General features: G+C 44.1%; 2 protein-coding genes across 3 annotated transcripts in view; both read right to left on the bottom strand.

Moving 5' to 3' along the window:
* LOC127030714 (adenosine deaminase-like) overlaps positions 1 to 7265 on the bottom strand; it is an 88982-nt gene extending 81717 nt beyond the window's left edge. For both annotated transcript variants that reach the window (XM_050917439.1, XM_050917438.1), the window contains exons 1-2: positions 7168 to 7265; positions 4576 to 4707 (exon numbers count right to left, since the gene is read on the bottom strand). In XM_050917439.1, the coding sequence (XP_050773396.1) occupies positions 4576 to 4636 (61 nt within the window). In that variant the 5' untranslated portion in view covers positions 4637 to 4707; positions 7168 to 7265. The remainder of the gene's footprint in view (positions 1 to 4575; positions 4708 to 7167) is intronic.
* The window catches only part of LOC127030984 (adenosine deaminase-like), an 89142-nt gene extending 80736 nt beyond the window's left edge, over positions 1 to 8406 (bottom strand). Inside the window, exons 1-2 of the mRNA XM_050917664.1 lie at positions 8370 to 8406; positions 7168 to 7401 (exon numbers count right to left, since the gene is read on the bottom strand). Of these exons, the coding sequence (XP_050773621.1) occupies positions 7168 to 7401; positions 8370 to 8406 (271 nt within the window). The remainder of the gene's footprint in view (positions 1 to 7167; positions 7402 to 8369) is intronic.
* Positions 8407 to 22823: the final 14417 nt, after the last annotated feature.

Raw genomic sequence — 22823 nt, 5'->3', positions numbered from 1 at the left:
TGGGGACCAGCGGCTCGGCCAGTCCCAACTTGGGGGGAGGCAGCACCTTGGCCTAGCAGGCACTTGGGGGGTCAGTGGCTCGGACCGGCGCTCAGGGAGGCCAGCAGCTCGGCCCGCAGCTGGGGGAGGCCCAACTCTGGCCAGGGTCGGGGGTGGAGGACACCCAGCGGCTCGGCCTGATGCTCGGGAGGGGGGGAAGCAGGTTGGCTGCTTAGCTTGATGTGGCTGGGGCTCCTCCTTTTATGGGGTGTGATGGGGGTTTCAGGAATCCAGCGTGCAGGTCCTTGGGCGGAAAGGGCAGGGCCAGCAGGCTAGCCTCCCCAAAGCGCGGTTCACCCACCACCCATGCCTGTGGCACATAATAGCAGAGTCTCTTCTGGGCTACAATGCTTTGGTCTAACGGTTGTTGGGTTTGGTGTGCAGGTGCTGGGTGATGTTGGTGGCCTGCGATATCTATGCAAGAGTTTGGAGTAAATGATCTAGTGATCCCTTCTAGCCTTAAGATCTGTTACTCTAATACTGATTTTTAATAACTGTATAACTTCATTTATTTCAATGGTGGTACTCCTAATTCTGTGTAAATGAAAGGGGAATGAGGCACTATCAACCTTTCCCCTAACAATCTGACTTTCAGTGTTTCCTTAATTCAATCAATGGTTGATTTGATCAAAACCTAAGGATCCAAATAATTTGTATTCATGGTCACACAACTCCACCCATTATGCTAATCAATTCAGGCAGGCATTAACAGACAACCCAGTTAATGACTATTTAATAATTAAAAAGGCCTTTAATTATCAGTGACTTTGCTCAGGTGTATGTATCAGCACATCATCATCAGCATTTTCTAAACCACCATATATTAACATGGACAATAATTGGAAACTACAGTCATTGCACGCTGTATCAGTTGACTCATTCAGTTATTGAATAACTTCGAAAACTTCAAGTAGAAAAAATTAAGAAAGGTCAAAATTCAGCATGTGGTAGGAGAAAGTGAATATTCATGGGTACAGGTCATCCTGTCTGTGAAGCCAAGGGAATGATCTGAAAAGCGAAATTAAATTTTGAAGCTGCATGATAGCATCATCTGCCCATTTTTTTTTTTCCAGTAAACAGTACTTTGTCCCTATGTCAAAAGGCTTTTAGCAAATGAGAAAATTCTGGTAAGTCACAAAAATCTTTCTGTCACAAAAAATACCCATCCTGCTTGCAACCTGTTGCTTCCGGGACAGTGACTAAGCATGTGCAATATATAGCAATAAACTATCAATTCATTCCCAAAAAGCAATTCCCCTATTTAGCATATCACACACACACACTGAGAGAAAACAGTCATCTTATTTGGATACTACTATTTATAAATGGAAGCTCACCCAAAACTATCTAATATCAAGACAGTGGTGAAATTGCTGTGGAAATGGCAACTAGATGCAGTCTCTAGAAGAAAGCTGCCTGTCAGGGGTTGTTAATGTAAATCATCAGTATTAGAAATGTGAGATCTTGACAGGAAGGTTACAGAAAATGCTGTTGATGAGACAGACGTCACATACTGCTTTCTCATCTCTCCTCTGTTACTTCGTGCTGGGTGTCCGTCACCGTTATAAAAAGGCCCATCACACACATTGAACCTTGGAGGGTTCCGAGTAACCCTGCATTAGAAGTGCCTCGGATTTATTAGGTTATGATAACTCAACTGCAATGCTACACGGTCTGTTGGACAGCATATGCATGTCACATACCTTCCTATGTTCTCATCCAACTGTTCTATCTGCTACTACTGAAAGTGAAGAGATTCCTGTTCTCAGAAGCACCTTGCTCAGCTGGTTCAGATGCATGCTGTCAATTAGGAAGTCTCAGGGAAGTTATAAGAGCTATGATGAAAAGCAGACACCTTGATGCTAATTAGAGACAACTCATGAAATGTGGTCCTTGTCAGAGTACTAATGCTGGTCATAAGATTGACAGAAAGGGACAACATTTTTCTACTAAGACACTGGGCCAAAAATTCTATTTTTCTATTGCAGGTAGCATCTGTCCCCTCCCAAAGATTCTGAGCAACAGGAGAAAGTAATCCACTAAAGCAACAAGGGCTGTATCCGTACCACATCCTAGATTATAGCCTGATTGAGTGGAATCCAGAATACTGGTAGCATTAGAGACTGCTTTTTTCTAGCTTCTCATTTAGCTTGCTTAGGAAAAACAGGTTAGCTATCCAAACAGTATTTAGTATAGTCTCAATGCCAAAAAGATAGTTTCTTTGGCATTGTCTATTGCACGTTTCAGAGTGAGTGACAGATCCTTCTTGTCAAAACAAGGGTTGACACTATCTGTTCAGAGGGGTCTCACTCTGTACTCTTTTAGAATCCAGGAAGAGAAGGGGTCAGATACAAAGGCGTTAGCTTCAATTGCTTTCTATGCTTCTTATGAGGTCTTACGTGAATAGGTCGAATTCCTGGGAAAAGGGCATTATGTTTCTAGTCCTGACCCGTGCTTAGCTTGTTCTTGGCAGCCCATGAAGCCAGCCAAGTTATCAGCAAATGTCTCTGTGAAATAAGATGATAGTTCATGGCACCAAAAGGTGCCACAACTGAGCAGAGGCAATCTGGGTTCACTAACTGATTTAGCATCTGGAAGAGTTATGCAAAGCATGACTTGGCTACCTAACAGATTCCAAACTGCACAGCATTTTTTTTTCCTGGTTCATATCTTACTTTACTGTCTCCTGCTACTCCACTGATTTAACAGTCAGTGAGCTGCATAAATGAGAGAAGCTATCATTTATGCTTCAGATGGCAAAAAAATTAAGTAATCACTATGGGTCAACTTCTGCTTTTAATGTCACTGATGAAATGTCACTGATTCTCTGGAGTGCCATCATTGTAACTCCAAGTAGGATTTGGTCCCTAACATCCAAGGATGGCTCGGGTTTGATGGCATGGCTGTAAAGAGGCATCTCCCACTGGAGATGGCACACACATTACTGGAATAAAACATGCATAAGAATACCTGTGTTCAGACTTTTCTAAGTAGCTGTACTTTTCTGATGTCAGCTCAAGCTAAGAGGAGAAAAAACTCAGAATGAAAGAACACGAACCTTGTAAGCATCTAGAGGATAATGGGATGATAAATATTGACCACCATGGATTTATCAAAAATAAATCATGCCAGACCAATCTAATTTCCTTCTTTCACAGGATTACGGACCTAGTGGATGGGAGGAAGCAGCAGATGTGATATATCCTGATTTTAGTAAGGCTTTTAATATAGTCCCACGTTACTTTCATCAACAAACTAGTGAAATGTGGTCCAGATGAAATTACTATAATATGGGTACACAACTGATTGAAAAACAGTACTCAAAAAGTAGTTCCTGCAGGGGTCTGTATTAGGTTTCGTACTATTCAACATTTTTATTAATGACTTGGATAACAGAGTGAAGAGTAGCCTTATAAAATTTGCGGATGACATCAAGATGGCAGGGGTTGCTAGTAAACCGGAAGGCAGGATTAGAATTCAAAATGACCTTGACAAATTGGAGAACCGATCTGAAATAAAAAAGATGAAATTAGATAAAGGCAAGTGCAAAGCACTACACTTAGGGAAGAAAAAATCAAATTGAGAATAACAACTGAGCAGGTGCTGAAAAGTATCTGGAGATTATAATGGATCACAAACTGAATACGAGATATAATGTGATAGAGTTGCAAAAAGAGACTAATAGAATTCTGTGGTGTATTACCAGGAGTATCACATGTAAATATTGGAGGTAATTGGCCTGCTCTATTCAGCACTGGTGAGGCCTCAGTTGGAGTACCATGTCCAGTTTTGGACACAAATTTTAAGAAAGACATGGACAAATTGGAGAGTGTCCACAGAAGAGCAACAAAAATAATAAAAGAGTTAGAAAGCCTGACTTATGAGGAAAGGTTAAAAAAACTTGGCATGTTTAGACTTGAGAAAACAAGGGGCGGGGTGGGACCGGATAACAGTCTTCAAATCTGTTAAGGGCAGTTATAAAGAGATCAGTGATCCATTGTCCTACAATGTCCTCTGAAAGTAGGACAAGAAGTAGTCTGTTTAATCTGAACCAAGGGAGATTTAGGGTAGATATTAGGAAAAGCTTTCTAACTATAAGGATAGTTAAATACTGGAATAGACTTCCAAGAGGTTGTTGAATCGCAATCATTGGTGGTTTTTAAGAACATGCTAGATAAACATCTGCCATGGGTGGTCTAGATATACTTGGTCCTGCCTCGGAGTAGGGGACCGGACTAGATGACCTCTTGAGCTCCCTTCCAGTCCTACATTTCTGAGGAACAGAAAAAGAATAGAGGCGTTTTCAGCTGTTTGAAATTCTAATGAGCTGGCAGATGTATATCTTTTACTTAACTTCCCACCATGTGGAAAAATCAGGAAGATAGCTCAATAATGTGATGTCTCACATCCGCTCTCTTTCCTCCTCTTCTCTTCTTCCTTTCAGTTGAGGATAACTAGCCACAGACTGAGAATTAGCTGTCACCCACTTAGATGAAGTGCCTGTTGAAAGCTGAATTCTGTCTTACCAGCAGCAACCAAAGTAAACCAAAGATTGAAGTGAGTCAAACATGGAAAGAGAGCCAGATACTGATATCATTTATGCCAGGTTTGCACCACAGTAACTGAGATCAGAAGCTAGCCAGGAGGTGGCTTCTTTGGTGATGTTCTCTGCAAGAGACCAAAGACATGAAACTAAGCATCTATTTTTTACTCTTCTCCCCCTCCTTCTTTATGTCTTTTGTTCAAATATAAACACAATGAACACCATGATTTGTATAAGTAAAGTGTAACCTATGACCTTTCTTCAGATGTATTTGTACTGCAAATGCTTAAGTGAAATATCAAAGTACATTTTACAGCTGTGATCTGTGTGATATCTTTGGGCAGACAGACTATCCTCACCAGCAAAGAGCTGAACAAAACATAAGGAAAAAAAATCAGAAACAGAAAGCCTGTTACAACAACGAGGATTCTAAGAGAACAAAAAACACACTATAACCCAAAGCCACTGCATCCTTAGTACATATCCCAAAATCCTATCAATATGTGATTATCAGCACACTGTCACTGAAGCTAATATATATATAAAAAATATAAGCTCCAACGACTCGGCCGCTAGAGTTTCTCCAGAAAGCCTAAGTTTTAGATAATAAGCTATTAAGGAAAGTGGTGTGTGCACATGTGTGTAGTGACCTTTATTTTTCATTAAAGGAGACACACTGAGATCAGCTTAGAACCTATGCTTATTTCTGAACAGTTTAATTTCAAACATATTGCACTTTACACAAAAGATGTATTTATCTAAACTCAATAAGACCAAGCCAACGTTTTGGTCTATGTTCATCTAACACGGAATGTAAATTATTCTTTCAATGTGCTGCAAGAAGAACATTCAATAATATCCTTTGTTTTAAACAGTGGTTATAAAGGTGATGGGAGGCTGGATGACTCAGGGAATTGATAATCTACACGGCATTTCATCTATAGATCAATGGCTCTGCTGGAACTCATAGAGAGTGACCGAAAAGCATCATCTCAGTTATTTTGTGGCCTCCGTTCAGATCAAAACAGACAGGTATCCACCCAAAAATACTACCACTGTTGCCCCTTTTGTTGGCAGTAGCAGCTGGAGCAGCCAAGAGGCAAAGGACCACATTGCATCATGTAGACTGAACTCTCCTCTGATCCTAATGAGGGAATTCCAGTCAGCACTGAGTTACAATGGCAGGATAGCTTGGAGGAATCTTGCACTGCTGCTGCCCATGCTGTACCCCTGGTCTGCCAATAAACAGGACTTCATACTCTATGACCATCAATCTGACACCTTTTCCCAGCACTGATTTCACTAGGAGACTTAATGGGTATATCATAAGCTTGGGTAGTCTACAAATAAAATCTTCCAGGTCATTCCTAGAAGGTCATCTCTCGTCTGCTTTTCCTGCTTTCTCAGATTAACAGAAGGTTTAAATCTCAGTCTCTTAGACTTTTTCTAATATGGAAATTAGTTCTAAAATTGCAAAATTTACCATCAATATTTTGTGATTTTTAGTTGTCTGGATTGAGTCTGAAAAACCATTGTTTGCTCTCCAGTCTTGGATGGTGGGGAGGGGACAGAAGAGAAAGAGGGGGGCGGGGGAACGGAGACAGGATGAATGGATACAACAGACCATGAGCTAAACTTCAAAATCTTACCCCTTACATCATTTTCTTTATAGGCTAGCTTGTACACTGCTAGATACTTTTCACTTCACTGTATTTTTATCAACTCTATAAACTGACAGTACTGCTAGGATATATTTTCTGGTGACTAATGTGAAAAGATTTCATCAATCTCTAGCTCATTTAATGCTTGGTGCTTGTTTTTTTAGTGTTTATTTTTGCCTTAACAATCTTTTTATATGTTGCTTATTTTCCTAAGCCTTGGCTACCCACAAACATCACTCACTGCTACCAAAAGGCATCAACAACTGGTTCAGCTGTAGTTGGAAACTACAAACACTTGCAGTTACGCTGTGTTAGTGCTGTGTCAGCGACTCTCTCAGCAGCAACAGGTGCTGCAGCTCTGCTGTCACAGACCAGGGTGAGAACCGGACAGCGTCTTCCTGCAGGCACAGACAGCGCCTAGCCCAATGTGGGTGCTGCTAATCGCAGTAAAAATAAGAAGTCAGCAGGATGGGCAAGAGAAAGCGGAAGCAACAGAACACAAACTCTTAGCAGCATAATGGGTCGATTCTGGTTGGCAAAGCCACCCAAGGTAAATACAAGCCCGACTCTGCACAATGCGGTGCAGGTGCCTCTGAAGGGAGAGGAACAGCTGGGACTTCCCCGCGTTCCGCGTGTCCCCCGGAGACCTGGGCGGGCTCGCGCCGCCCGTCAGCCGCTGGGGCTCGGGGCTGGCCCGGCAGGCGTTGTGGCCACTGGCTCTAGGCAGGGACCCCCCCCCCCACTGCCCGGGAGCGGCACGTGCCGGGGGAAGGGGAGCCTGCCCCATCGCGGAGCCGCCCGCCCAGGGGAGGGTCGCAGCCCCCGGCTCGGACCCAGGAGCATCCAGCAGGGGGGAGGCAGCCGGCTCGGAGCCGCAGCTCCCGGGCTCGCTGCCCGGCCCGGCGGTGCTGCCCGCTCGCTCACCTTGGGCAGGTCGAAGACGGACGGGCCCTGCCCCGCGTCCTGCTCCATCCTGCAGCCGCTGCCTCCCTCCAGCCCGCGCTACTGGCGGGACATCGGGGCTGCCCGGACGCTGGAGCCCGGCCCCGCCCAGCTCTCGCGCCGGCCCCGCCTCGCTGACACCCGCCCGCGCCCTTTCCGCGGGGCTCAGCTCGCGGCTCCCCGCAACCTGAGAGCCACCGCGCCCTGGCTGCTCCGCTGGGGCGGGGAATCCCTGCAGCCTGGCCCTGCCCCCGGGCCCCGCTCCCCTCTGCAGCCAGGGGCTCCCCCACCAACCTCCCTTGCAAGCAGCTTCCTCCTCGCCGAGGCGACTCTAGGTATTTTGCCGCCCCAACCTGCCTGCCGCCCTCTTGGCGACCAGCAGAGCGCCCCCCAGGCACGGGCTTGGAGTGCTAGTGCCTGGAGCCACCCCTACTCCTCTCTCCCCCAAAGACCTCTGGCCCCTCGGATCCCTGGCTGCAACCCCCTACTCATGTAAGTGTCAGTTACTGCAAGTGTTGAGGATTTGGGCCTTTGTTAGCAGCCAAACTGCGGCCAGGCACCCTGGAATTATTAATGAGATTAATAATTAATTTAGATATCTAAAAACAAAGATATCTACCACTTGGGCTAAAGGTGAATCTCCATCAGCTGCCATGTGACCATCATTTAACTCTGAATTACAGAGATGATGTTTGAAATTGAAGTTCCTTATCCCTCAGTAGATAGAGGGTGCTGGCTCAGTTATCAAAAACTGGTATTGATGTTTTCCCAGTTGCTACAGAAAACCTCAAACTGGTTTCCTCATATTTGTTTTTGTCTTTTAGCCCATAACATCGAGGGCAGGGACCTTGTCAGGCACTTAATAATAATAATAATGAGGGTGAACAGGGTTTTTTTGGTCCTGGAGTTGCTGTGTGTCTCGTAGTGGAAGATGGTGAGGTTTCTTTTGGGCTGGCATCTTATTGTTCCCTGCCAGCCATGCTTTACTGCTAAATAAACATAACTCCAGACTCTTCAGGCCAGATTTTTAAAGATATATAGGCACCTAAAAACAAGCACCCAGTAGGATTTGAAATAAATGGGAATTAGGTATCTAGGCCAGCGGTTCTCAAACTGTGGGTCAGGACACCAAAATGGGTCACAACCCTGTTTTAATGGGGTTGTGAGAGCTGGCTTAGACTTACTGGGGCCCTGAGCCAAAGCCGGAGCCCCATCTCCCATGGCCAAAGCCCAAGGGCTCCAGCTCTGGGTGGCAGGACTCAGGTTACAGGCCCCCTGCCTGGGGTTGAAGCCCTTGATCTTCAGCTTTGGCCCTCCTCCCCCAGCCCAGGGCAGTGGGACTCAGGCTTTGGCTTCTCCATCCCAGGGTGGCAGGGCTGGTGGGGGAGGCAGTAGCATAGCGAGGAGGAGCGGGGGAGAGGCTGCTCCCCTACCTAGCACAAGTGGCGCCTTTTTAATTTTACTCACCCAGAAGTGGGGGGAAAAAAGGTGCCACCAACTGCGGCACTTTTACTGATGGGATGGCACTCCGGGTCTTCGGCGGCACTTCGGTGGCGGGACCTGCACTCGCTTCGGGTGTCTTCAGCAGCACTGAAGCTTCATCGCTGAAATGCCACCCGAAGACCTGCCTTGTATCGGGGATAGGTTATGATCTGCTGAAAGTCATTTCTCTATCCATATATGTGTATCATTAATGCATATAAAGTTTTGAGAATTATGTTGTATGGTGGTCACTAAAGCATGCTGTAAATTGGGGAATCAGCCAGATATTAGCTCCCCAGAAGCAACAGCAAGGAAAGTAACCAACACTGGGTGGGGTGTCAAACAACCCGTCAGCAGCCATTGACCAGCAAGGGAGCTACAATGCAATGACTCATCTGCATGAGGCCACACCAGGGAAATTGCTCAACCTTGCTGGGAGAGACTCAGCAATTCTCCCTAGGCATGCCTGGATTTGTGCTCCCCAAGCACATGGACTGAGAGTATAAAACAGACTGAGTGGACACATACTAGCCCTTTTCCTGCCCCCACCTATGCTGCAAACAACCAAGACACTGAGAAGAAGACAAGACTCCAACACAGGAGATTGGCCCAGGTTTAAGGAACAAACCTATATATTAAGATCTGCAATATCCAATGGGGTGAGAAAAACTGCTTAACCTAGATGCTGCCCTAATAGGGTTGAGAGTTTAGAGTGCGTACTTTAACTGTATTTTCATTTGACCAAATCTGACTTGTTATGCTTTGACTTCTAATCACTTAAAATCTATCTTTATAGTTAATAAATCTGTTTGTTTGTTCTACCTGAAGCAGTGCATTTGGTCAGAAGCATGTCAGAGACTCCCCTTGGAATAACAAGCCTGGTACATATCTTTGTTAAATGGATGAATTCATATAAGCTTGCAGCATCCAGCGGGCATAACTGGAAACTACAAGACAGAGGTTCCGAGGGTTGTGTCTGGGACTGGAGCTATTGGCTAGTGTCATTCGGTGGCACAGTCCAAGGAGCAGCTTACATACCAGAGGCTGTGCGTGAACAGCTCAGGCATGGGTGTTCTCCCAGCACTGCAGGGTAAGGCTGGCTCCCAGAGTCAAGGATTGGAGTGACCTAGCAGATCACTGGTCCGGATAAGACCAGAGGGGAACGTCACAGTCATGTAGTAATTTCTGTTGTCAGAACGGGGTTACTATTCAATTAAATTTGAGAACCCCTGATCTAGGCAATTCTGAAAATCCCAATAAGTGTCTATCTACATCTTTAAATACCTAACTATCTTTAAAGATCTGGAACTTCATAACAACACTAACCCTTAAAGTCACATTAAAATCAGACTCTGCATTTCCCTTCAAAATGAACCCTCCAGTCTCAGCTGTTTTCTCTTTATTCCTAACCCTCCCCTCTTCCCTCTCCAACACTGTACCAGCAACATCAAATATTATTATAACTCAGATGTCCCCTCTTCCTTTTTGCTATCTTTTCTCCTAACTCTGGGAGGGGATAATTTTTCCCCAAACCCTCTCCTTACAGGCACCAGGAAGCTCAGCACCTGGTCAGGAACATGGCAGCCTCTCTTTGTCACCAGATCACTCTGTTTTCTATGGTGAGGCTTTGAAAGGTGCTCTTAGCAACTCTGAATTTTGTGTGGCTCCCCATCTCAGAAAGCAAGACAGCAGCCACTAGGTGGGGAGTGCCCCACTTGGGCACTCCACATCTTGGTTTGAGCTACTGATCCTGTTTGTGATGCCAATAAAAAAACTACTAAAACTGCTAATGGGAGAACGGCCCAGAGCTGAGCACTAAAGTATGTTACTGGGCATAGGAGAGGCAGGATCAGACTGAATGGAGCCATTTTGAGGGCAGGACCATGTTTCTTTTTGTCAGTATTGGGACACCATTTAAACTGACATTGAAGAAACACCGAGGAGTTTTCTTCTGCTTCTGCTTTATTCATTTAATAAGTCTGCATATCCAAACACACACAATGACCTGCCCACACAGGTTCTCAGACCCTTTTCCTTTCTTTCTCTTTATTAATCCTTTCACAGGCCTCTAATCCTTATTTGTGTGTTACAGTTTTTAGACACTGCAGGCACAGAAACATTACAATTGCTTGGGCCTGAGTCAATCACAGGAATGAGTTTCATTTCTTACTATCTTTCTTTACGTGTCAAATTTTAAATGAATATAATAGATTTGTAGATTTCAGCACTGGTGAAAGGTGCTGAATTGAAAGCCCTAGATACTGAAGTCCTCTGTTTATCTGCAAGGCAGATATAGCATGGCAGTAGTACTGAGAGCTTCTTCACAATGGACAGTAAATCCACAGCCTAACACATTGAAATCCTTCAGTGGGTACATCTACTCCAGCTGGAAGGTGTAATTTCCATCTTGTGGAGACAGATCCATGCTAACTCTGGTAGAGCTAATGTGCTAAGAGCAGCATCACTGAGATTTCGCGAGCAGCCAGAGAGACTAGCTTTCCTGAGTATCTACTTAAGGTTTCAGAAGGGATCATAGTCAGGGTGGATAGCCCATCCTACCTCGGCTACACTTCTATTTTTAGTGCACAAGCTTGATCAGAGTTGGTACAAGTACATCTCCCTGAGCTCCCTCAGCTTTGTCTCATGGCCTGGGCTTCTCTGTTGAAACTGCCCACAAAAGGGCCCAGGGTTTTCTTGCACTCTTACCATTCTCTGCTAGCCTATCACCTGTGTCCTGAGATTTTTGCAGCTCCACCTTGGGACCTGTCCCAAGTTCTGCTCCTCTGTTCCCCAGATCTTTCTTTCTTTCTCCTCATTGGGAACACTACACTTAACATTTACAACAGGCTGAAATTGAGACAACAACTTAGCTCATAAAACTGGGTTATTATCTCCCATGGTGATTTTGCTTCCAACCTTGGGCTGATGTGCTCACACTCTTTTAATCTATTCTTAACCCAAAAAGGGCTATTAAATTGTTTAAACTCACTAACAACCCTTGCTTATCACCCTTCCCTGTCTTTGGACTCCACTGCAAAATAATTCAGTTTCACAATCTGTCATTGGACCTTTCTCACACACCCCTCAAAACTGGAGTTCAGAGTTCTAGATCCACCATAGTTCTAGCTTCTCACTTTGCTAACCCACCATGTACCTGGACTTTGGAACATTCTCTCTCTTGTGCAGCCCCATTGCTTTATTTCCTCCTCACCAGAAGTGGCTGGCTGCAGCTTTCTAACTGCTGGCTTCTGTTGTCAGTCACCTGCAGTCACTGAGTAAACTGACAGGTCAGAACTCCAATCTGGTTCTCCCCTTGTGAGGGCAGGACCTTCAAACAGCCTCTAACTTCTTTTTGGTCCTCTAGAACAAGTAATCCCTTGTGACCGCATGTAGAAGGAATAGCTCAGTGACATAAGGCCTTGTTTAAATATAAAGGTGCACCAATTTAGTTAAACTGTGGCAAACTTCTATGCGGACACTCTTCAATCAATGCAAACCTGGCTTATATCAATTTGGCTTAAGTCTATTCCTTACTGAAATAAGTTAAATTGATATAAATCATGTTTAAATTGAGTTAAGAGTGCCCTCACAGGGGTCTGCACCAGATTAGTTAAATTAGTTTTAAAACACACACCTTTAGTTAAACTGCTGCAATTTTGTATTTAGACAACACCTGAGTCTCAGATGTGAAATACCTGCAATCCCAGATGCCAATCTCAGTTTCTGCTTCTAAGGTATTACATTATAGGTGGGGCTGGCAGCACTGCTAAGGCTGCTCAACACTTCCCATTAGAAGATCCTATTTTCAATTGTTTTTAAATTTATGAAATTTTAACCATTTGTGCTGAAATTTTGCATGCCAGACGCCTGCCTTAGACTGAATTTTTCTGCAAATTGTCAGCCAAAACATTTCAGCCATGGAAAAAACACTACATGATCATGTAATTAAAGACTATATCAATGCATATGCACAAGGGAGTCAAATTAAGGTTGCACAGGCAATCTTAATACTGGCATTTCTTAACTTTTGAATGCTTGACTTTGCAAATGTAATAACATTTTTAACATAGTTTTTTGTGCATAATATATATGCAATTTCCTGTGTAAGGATCTTCTGAATGAGATGCATAGCTATTGTAGGTCCTGTGGCAATGGATGCCTTAGTTTGTAAAGAGCTTTGGGATATATAGGACTGCAAGGTGCTATATAGATGTAAAATATTATTATTACTTGCTATGGTATGTAAGCAAAGAAAGAGGTTAACACTTCACACATGTATGCTACCACAAATGTTTGGAAAAATAAAGTTTCCTTAAGTTAAACTGTTCTCCCTCTCCTAGCTGGGTTTACAATGCATGCATAAACACGCACAAATATGGTTTAAAAAAGCTTGTGGCATGGAATCAGAGTCACATCACAGTCATGGAAATGAGGGATGGAGAAGACTTACGAGCGCTTTCTGCCAATGCATTTTACAGTTATGTCATCATCACGTTTCAGATTTATTGGTTCGCTGCTAGAGATGTGACAGGGCATTTTCCCAAAATGTGGGTAGCTCAGGACGTTGCAAAGTTGATACTAGGGAAGATTTTTGGGAATATAAGTGCTTGGGGGAAACCGTGGCCTTATTCTCTCCCATCTCCCCCAGGCAAAAAGGCTCAGGAATCCTCCCTTTGTTCCTCCTGCTATTTTGTTCATAGAACAGATGGCAAAAAATTGCCCTCTAAGCACATGGGCATTGAAACCTTTAATCTGGAAAAAGGCCAGGATGACGTTTTTCAGGCTGCTATGATTTCTAGAGGGTTAGGGAGCCTGCCAACAAAACTGTGGGAACAGAATTAGAAAGGACTTCATGGGAAACATGTTCATCTCCGTAGCCTTTTAAGGCGTTGTTTGTATAGGTTTGAGATTTTCAAAAGTGCCTGACTGAATTCGGTGCAGAAGTCCCACTGAAAGTCAATGAGACTTGTGCTCCTAAATTGCTTAGGCTCTTTTGGAAATCTCATCTATAGTGCCTATATAGTGGGGCCCTGATCCTTGATTGGGGTTCATAATACAAAAAAAAATAGTACTCATGAACATAAAAAGAAGAAAGTGTCAGGTGAAGAAAAGAGAGCCTTTTATACCCACAGTCAAGCCTCTGAAGCAACTCTTGGATGCAGTAGTTGTTGTGGGGAGAGGAGAATGTCTCATCAAAATGTTCTCATTCATTAACTACTCCCTTCCCCACACCTCATTGCAAGCATTTGTTGAGAGCTTTATTTCTGTGTATTGCACAGCACATTATTGGCATTTAACCAATACGCAGCCATAACCTTTATAAAATAATTTCTAACAGAATGTAATTTAGTTGACAACCTGCAAAGAACAATGAAATATATTAGACTGTGGGACAGTTTCTCAAGGGAAGTGGTAAAAGTCACTTGCATGGATCTTACATTGGCCAATGGGAGACGCATGGAATGATGCAATGGGTCCTTCCATCTCTAGTTTCTGTTATTCTCTGAACCATCCAAACATTTGAGGCCACATTTTCCAAGGGGCTCCAAAACTCTGGGTGTCAGATTTGCGGGGTCCTCCATTCACACATGCAAAATCCCACATTTGTGCATGCAAACTTGTGCAAAAATTGGATATCTGAATGTGCAAACAGGCAGCTGAGTGTATAATTCCCAAATCTATGTGCACCAAATGGGCTTTGGCACGTGCTAGGGTGACCAGATGTCCTGATTTTATAGGGACAGTCCCAATTTTTCACACTTGCTGTCTGGTTACCCTAGCACATGCAAACAGTTGCACCTCCAAATTATGCATAAGTATTTTTAAAGGCCCATCAAAAATATAGCTCTGTTTGCTTATATAGTGAGTCTCCCAATTTGGTTGCCATTTTGAGATTTATTTTTCTTTATTCTGTAATATCTCTACTGAAAACAATATTCTCTCCTGAGTGCTCTTACAACACAGTGGCCTAGTACAGACATCTATGCCTGTAAGAGATGCCACTTGATAATGGAAGGAATGTATCTATCAGCAATCTTCTATTTGAGATTTCAATAGGAGCCCCTGTAAATGTAACTTCATGCGTTAAAAAAAAATTATCATAAACTATGTCCCACAAGGATTAAAAATAGCATTGAGGTACCTTTCTGCCAAGAGGAAAGTCATGAATGCAGTGGAAAGCAATGCAAACTGGGCTGAATTACACATTTAGACATAGGCACCAGGGCTGCAAAGATTAAATTTATTTTTTCTGTTGAGCAAATAAAGCATGTGCTGCATATTCAGCCATTTGCAGGAGAATGTAAACATTGGTGCCATTGTTTATAGCACACAACTCGCTAGCGCAATGCTGTGGAAATCAGGTGGATTTTAATTGGCCTGCCCTTGATCCTGCCTATCCATCTTTACCATCTTGACTTAATCAGGTGGTTGCTATGACTGCCGTGCTATTTATATTAAACCAGAGTTTTCCCACTGAAATCCTATTGCTATATGCAAAGCTCAGTGCTGGCATCTCTTAGCAGCAGGAAAGGCTCAAAAGGCAGAAGAGTCTGAGTTAACTAGCATAGTCTGGCACAAATTGATAGTTTGCACCCTAATGCTACAACAGTGTAAATCTGGATCTTCCTCCACGCAGCTGGTCCTATATATGGAGTGGATACACAGAGGGTCTGAATGAGCAGTCATAATTTTGCTCTTTGACTTAAAGACAGTTAATACGTGAACTGGAAACAACAATAATACTTTCTACTTACACAGCCCCATGTTCCAGATATCTCAAAGCAATTAATGTACCTACCTCACTTAATTCCCATAGTTAATATGGGGCAAAACTCAGGCAAATAGTGCCTCTTGCCCAGTCACCGTATATAAACATTGGTTTCACAAGGAGTTTTTATGTATAACAGGTTCTAGTACTGTATAGTCACATTGGTCAAAGGGACTGCGCACCAGTAACTAGGCAGGGTATTTATGTCCTAATTCATCTGTGATGATGGACTCTCACAGTGCTGACATGAGAGGATTCAGCAAACACTATTGGTGAACACGTATATGTGAGGTCAGAACTATGCGAGAACTACAAACATAGTTACATGTGAGGCAGACAAGAATGTCCCTGGCCATTGCAGGCTGTTGTATCTTTTGTGCTGTGCACGTTTTTCACATAAGGTGTTAAAACCCCTGGCTTTAAAACAATTAACAGCGACATGACAAATCTTCCCCCATCCTGCCCTATCATGGGTTGTTACTTCCCAGTTGCTGGGATCAACCTGATATTCTTTCAACTTTGACTTCACTGCTTATGAAGCTGGTCAGGTTTCCTAATATGATGGTAATATGATGTCAGTGTTTCACAACCATATAGAAGCATTGTGAGCATGATTGCCCAATAGACATTTAGGTTAGTGCTTAATTTGATGCCCTTGTCATTCCATATGTGCTGTAACAGCATTCCGAATGCAGAGCTGGCTTTGGTCATGAGAAGGATAATCTTATAATCAATTGTGGCATTCTGTGACAGCACACTCCCTACACAGCAAACTTCTCCATGGACCTGAGAGAAGTGTTATTGATCTTAATCAGGTGTAGACATGAGCTCTCCCAGTACAATACTTCAGTTTTCTTTAGGCTGATTGTGCAACCAAAGCAACTAACTGCACCAGTGAAATGATCAGTTATAAACGGAATGTCATCAACTGAGTAAAAGATCCTTAATGAGTAAATCTGCCACTTTCCTATGAGCAACTTCTCACAAGTGCAGAACTGGGTAACTACTTCTCTGTTAGTGTCATGAAATGCATCCATAAGAGTAACTCAAAAAAGGATGGAAAAGAGTGCAGGAATTAGCACACAACCTTGTTTGGTGCCACTGGTGACTGCAAAGGGGTCTGACCTCTTGCCATTTTCTACCACTCTGGCCATCACGCCATCATGAAAGGACAGAAATGAACATTGCAGGACATCCCAACAATGAACAAAATAGTTGAATAGTTTCCAGATTGAATAGAATTAATGCCTATCTTGTGAAAACCATCTTCTTCGAGTCTCAGGGTAGATTTCAGTCTGGACGAGACACTGTGAACATGATCTTCACACCTCATTAGCTTCAGGAAAAATGCTGGGAACAAAACCATGGTCTTCATATGGTGTTCATCAACTTAGCTAAAGCTTCTGACTCTGTAAATCATGAGGGAATTCATCTGTACTTATGCATATTTTTACTGCTTCCAAAGAGAGAGATTTCAGTGCCTGGTAGAGCTTAGGGGAATAGGTATTTGTAAATATTCTAATGCTAACGGTGATATTTGGTGAGAGAACTGCCTGCCCCCTTCCCTTCTAGAACAACAAATGCTACATGAGACTTCACTCTTAGCAAAAACCGAAAGCAAGTAACAACAAACATTTTATTTTGGCTCTGACTAAATCTGTGGGACGCTGAGGAGCTGGAAATCCATCCGATCTAAACAACATCAGGTAGATTACACATAGGTCAGAGTTATGCTAAAGAAAAGCATGGCAATACAGGCCCTTGGTCTGGCCTTCCTCACACTCCATTTTACATTCATGCCACTCCATTGACTTCATCAGCGTTTCTCCTAATTTACATCTGTGTAAATGGGAGGACAACACAGACTCATAGGGACTAGGTTTTGCAGGTATCTGCATCTGAGTGAGGTTAAGGATTGCTAATTCCACCTCTGGTCACAGGGTGAATCAAAGAGGACCCTTATCTGCTGATAATGCGGGGGCAAAGTGAGGGCAGTGGCTTCAGCAGATGTTACTGAGTATGCTCAGTCTATGCAAGCATGCTCAGTACAAGCCAAGCAGCAACTCTGCAGAGCACATAACCCTGCATGGCCCCACCACATCACCTCCGGGGGGGGGGGGGGGAGAGCTTTTCAGCCCTTCCTGGGCTCTGCTCAGTCCCTCCCCTCAGCCCACTCTCTGCTCTCTTCTAAGCAGACACTGCCAGGTCTTTTTACCTGGAATCTTCCACAGGTTCACAGCGTACAGTCCAAGGGTGTGTCTACATCACATTTTGGAGACTCTCAGCCCAGGTCAACAAAGTTGGGCTAGCAGAGCTTGAGTTAGCACTATAAAAATAGCTGTGTGGGCAGTGCTTTGAACTAGTAGCTTGGGCTGGAGATGGGGTTCTGAAGCCTAGGACTGGGCTACACAGCCTGAGATCCAGCCCAAGCTGCAACTTCACAGCTATTTTTAAGAGCGCTAGCATGAGCCCCTCTAACCTGAGTCCATCGACCTGGGCTGGGAGGCTCACTCCTATAGGCTCAAAAAGGTAGACATATTCCAAGTGGCCCTCCAGGGTCAAAGGTCTCCTGCAGGATCCTCCTGTTCTCTGCAGCTTCTGCCCCAGCTTTGTCTCCCTGTTTCCGTTTCTCCTCTGGCTCTTTGTAGAGACCAGCTGCCCTCTATCAGACCTCACTGAGAGGCAATAAATGAGGCACAGGTGGAGTGGACCTCTTCAAGGGCCCAGTACCCCCTGTGACACCTAGTACTAAAATATTTATAAGTGTTGATACCACTTACAGTGTTACCTTAAACTTTGCTGAGTGAAAATCCTCAGCCACAATTATCAGTTGTTTCTGCAATTTTCCCCTTGAGAATTAAAGCTCTGACTCTAATGGCATCAATTCTCAGCTAACTTCCTCATCTGCTAACTCAGCATGACAGGAGGAGCGGCATCAAGCAGAGAAGCAGACTGCTGATATCGAAACTCCTGTGGCTGACTGACCTGCCAGATAACTGGGCTGTGACTGTCTGACTTTCCTGCTGCATGACATCCTCTTGGTGTCATGAAACTTGTGGTTAATGCAAGGCAAACATAATATGACTATATCCCAGTACTATGTCCATTCCAACAATGATCCTAGTATGTCAAAGGGACAATGGCTCCCCTCCTGCTCCTAGAAAAGTCAAGGCAAAGTTCACAGTGGCTTCAATGTAAGCAGAACCAGGTCCCAAATTATACAGTGGTGCGAGGTGAGAGGTTCACCAGCAGTTGCCTGGGTGAGGGGCATAGGTTGCAAATCAGTTCCCATTTCCCATGCTTTTAAGTGTATTTGCTCAGCCTCTTGCAGGCAGGTCCTCCTCAGACACCAGAAGTGTGGGGTGAACCAGTACATTAATTTTTGCAGCACCTCCTTGCAAAGCTGAAGGTTCCCTGGAGCACATGTGAGGAGAATAGTTATATGTGTCTGAATGTGGGGTCACAGGATGAGGAATAGCTGAGAAGACCTGGAGTTGTTTGTTCTTGACCCTGCCCACGCCCAGTTTTGCAATTTGTATTTGTCCTTGACAGAATGTATTTAGCCATTGGTTGGATTGTTTGGTAAAATCCCAGCAGATCTCAGGGACAGTTTTTGAAGAAATACTTTATTGTGAATCTCCCCCCACCCCACCAGCCCTTTGGCATTTTTAAATCTTAAATACACAGAATAGAGATTAATAGTAAGAACCAATGTTATAGCAAAATTAAGGCGAGGGTTTGAATTGCATAAAGACCAAGATACTGAGAACAGATGTGGTGTGTCCCACTGAGTCACATGGCTGCTGGCACCAAGCCCAACACCTCCATGCAGATAGTCCTTTGCTAGCAGACCTGCGTCGCTTCTTACTGTAGACCCTCTGCCCTGAAAATACTCCTTGAGTCGTCTTATGTATGAAGGTGACAAAGTACCTGTTCCTTCTTTTAGGCAAAACATGCCTCCTATCATCCTGCTGCAGATTACGGCATGAGAGATAGAGCCTAAAGTAAACTAGGTTTGCATCAGTGGGAACCATGAACAATAGATGCCTTACTAGCAAAGGCAGCAAGCCTCTTCTCAGGCCACAAAGTCAACAGTCTATCACCTTGCTGCAGCCTGCAGCTGCCAAGTTGATAAGGGAGGAGGGAAGTATCATGTCTCCCCAGCTGAAGGTGCCCCATGTTTTTCAAACCAGACTCTGCCCTCACCCACAGTTACACAAGGCTATCATGTTTCTGTGCTTTAGGGGAAGGTACTGTTACCAGCACAGGAATCATTCATATCAGCAAAGAGATGTCTGCAGGGTGGGGCCCTAGCTGGCTTCATAGCAGGAACACTCAGGATAATGGCAAAGATACCAGTTAAGTTAGCCAGGTGGATTTTTTTTCCCCACTTTTAGCTGTGTCAGGGTCCAGAGAATATGGACTAACTGAAATCCCAATAGGACCTCAGCTTTAGGGTGGTTGGATGGAGGGTTAATTATTGGATTTTCTTTCTTTGTGGATGTTTCTTTGTATTAACAAAAAAATGAGAGTACATCAACTATTAATGATATTGTCTATTATATAACTGCAACATACAGCAGCACTTGTGTCATCCTTTCCAACATGCTTCCAACTTGCTAATAGCCAGTCCAAACGGAGAGGCCCTGAAGGATCATTATCTCCATTTTACAGATAGGGAAACTGAGGCAGAGAAGTTTAGTGACCCCCCTCACCTTGTCTGCACTAGGGTTTTAGCCACCAGCACATTGATGTAGCTACATTGGGGAAAACCCTTACTGTAGACAGCACACGCTAGCATAAGCCACAACTTACACTGGTGCAGCTTCCTCAGTTCCAACCTAGTGTACCATGTCCCTCCCAACTAAGCTACTGAGGCTGTTTTGGTGATTTTAGCTTTGGGGTAGCTTCACCCTATAGACAAGGCCTCAGTGTCAGAATGGAGAAGTTCCTGAGTCCTAGGCCTGCGCTCAGACCACACCTCCCCCAGATAGTCTGAATATCCTTTCTGGCCCAGACAGGATCAAATGGATTCTCTAGGCTCAGCTAATCACAGCGAGATTGTCTACTGTGCTGCTATTGTCCTGCTAACAGAGTTGGAAAGACATTGGGGCCAAAATCTGCCCTGAATCACAGGGACACCCAGTACATCCCCTATTGAACGCTGGAGGCCTCATGGGAGAGATGTGGAGTTTTCTGATGGTGCTAAAAAGAAGCAAACTAATATTTGTGCCAGATATTGTGCCACCTATTGTATGGCTAGTGGCAATAACTGCACTACAATGGCAAACTTTCATCTTTCCCTAACTTGAAGCGATGGCACAACCGTGGGGCTGTTGGGGGTAAGAAAGGGATGCAGGACATGTTTGCTCCCACAGTTGGGGGGCAGGGAGCAGGAGTCAAAGGAACCAAAGCAGCTGAGAAATGAAATCTTTTGTATTTGATTTTCCACAATCATTTCCCCTCTTCCCTCCCCCAGGAAATTTAATTTCAGAATGATGGATTTGTGACCATGTGGCCATCTTAATCATCATGGGGCTTCGTGGCTTCTCAGCCAGTGGCACACCATCAGGTGAAAACTCATACCAAACTTCCTGATCTGTGCCAGTAACACCACCTCTGAGTATTAAACCAGAAGGAGATAATAAATACCATGGCCCTGATCCTGCAATTGGACTCACATGGGCAGAGCCTCCCATGCCGTCACTGGGTCTCAGCACAGGCAAGGGGTCCAGTCGTGCAGATCCCATGCGAAATCGTGACCCTTGTTTGTTTTTCACCAGTGATGCTGTTTGGTTTACTTTCGGCCATTTACCCAATCTTGGACAGATTGTATGGACCAGACAATACTATGTTTTGGTCCTTCTCACATACCTTGTTAGGTTCCTGACATGACAGAGGAGTAGAACCCAGAGGTTTTGGGTTTGAGGTTTTGGTTTGGCTAACTGAAAAATCCAACACAAAATTTCCATTTGTTTTGAATTAAAGCTGAATGTCTCCCCCCCCCCCCGCTCACTGAAAAAAACTCAGCCTGAAATGGAAAAAAAAGAATCAAAATAATGTTTGGGTTTTTTTTTTTTTAAACTTAGTTTAGTTTGAAAAAAAAAATTCAGCCAAAACTATTTGATGAATTCAACTCACTTGTGAATAGTTTCGGGGCACTGAAAAATGCATTTTTTAGCAAATTTACTATTCACTGAGAAAAAATTGCCTAGCCTTACAGAGGAGTCTAAACTAAAAATAAAACTTTCAAAATTGAATTTAAAAAACAAAACTTGAAAATATTTGTATTGATCTAAAAATTTGTGGAACGGAGGAATTGTCAGACTGATCCAGATCACTGGTCCGTCTAGCCTAGCAACCTGTCTCTCACAATTGTCAGCATCAGATTAGGGGGGAGGGAAGTAAATAAAACCTACACTATCTGTCAGCACCCATTGTAAATGGCTTGAAATATAGTAATCGTGATTAAATCACAAATATGGCCTGAATTCTTAGTTACGCTAAGATGCTCTGAGAGTGTAAAGGGATCAAGTCCCAGAGTGGTGTAAAGGAGCAGAACTGAGAGGCAGGCTCTGTATACTTTACTACATTTTAGTCACACAGAAAGCAGTGTTGCCAACTCCGCTTGATTTTTTTTCTCATGAGCCTCACAATAGCCAATATTTTTCTTAAAGCCCCAGCTGCAGGAATGGATGGATTCCATGAGAAACCAGCTTTCATTTTAAAAATAGCCCTTGTGGTTGTGGAGAAAAGCTGAAGTGAGTGCCCACTAAAGGCTCCGAAACTGCAAAGCATATAAAAAAAACCAAAATATATTATTTTTAAATATCTCATGAATTTTAAGGCAATCTCATGATATTCTGGGGCCTGGCTAATGATTTTTGAGTGCTTGGGACTCAATACTGAGAAAATCCTCTGGACTCTTTAACAAATCTATGATTTATCCCAACGAGGGCAAATAAGCAAAATAAGTACAAGTGCAGATGCCAAAGAAAAGTAGTAACAGGCCACGCTGTCAACATATGCTGACTAGTGGCAGCATGGGGGCTGTCCCTAGAGTTAGCATTCCTGAAATCAATGTTGGGAGCTCCCCTTGCCAGCTCTCTAGCAGCACTGCCACTAATTCATGCGTCCCAGAGCATAGCTAAGGCCTGGTCTACACTAGGGTGGGGGATTGCAGACGGGTCGGACTCACCCCCGCGGCACCTCCTGCTGGTTACTTCTGGGAATTAACTCAGTTCCAGCTCTGGAGCGCCCTCTGCAGGCCGGTGATCCACCTGTCCTCTGGCCCTGTATCCCTCCTTGGACCCAGTGCCTTTTTACATGGAGTGCTGCCCCCAAGCAGTCACCCCTTTCTCTGAGGGTTTCCCCTTCCCAGGGAACC

This window comes from Gopherus flavomarginatus, chromosome 11 (assembly GCF_025201925.1).
Source record: "Gopherus flavomarginatus isolate rGopFla2 chromosome 11, rGopFla2.mat.asm, whole genome shotgun sequence".
NCBI lineage: Eukaryota > Metazoa > Chordata > Testudines > Testudinidae > Gopherus > Gopherus flavomarginatus.
This window is presented reverse-complemented; position numbering and strand designations above follow the sequence as displayed.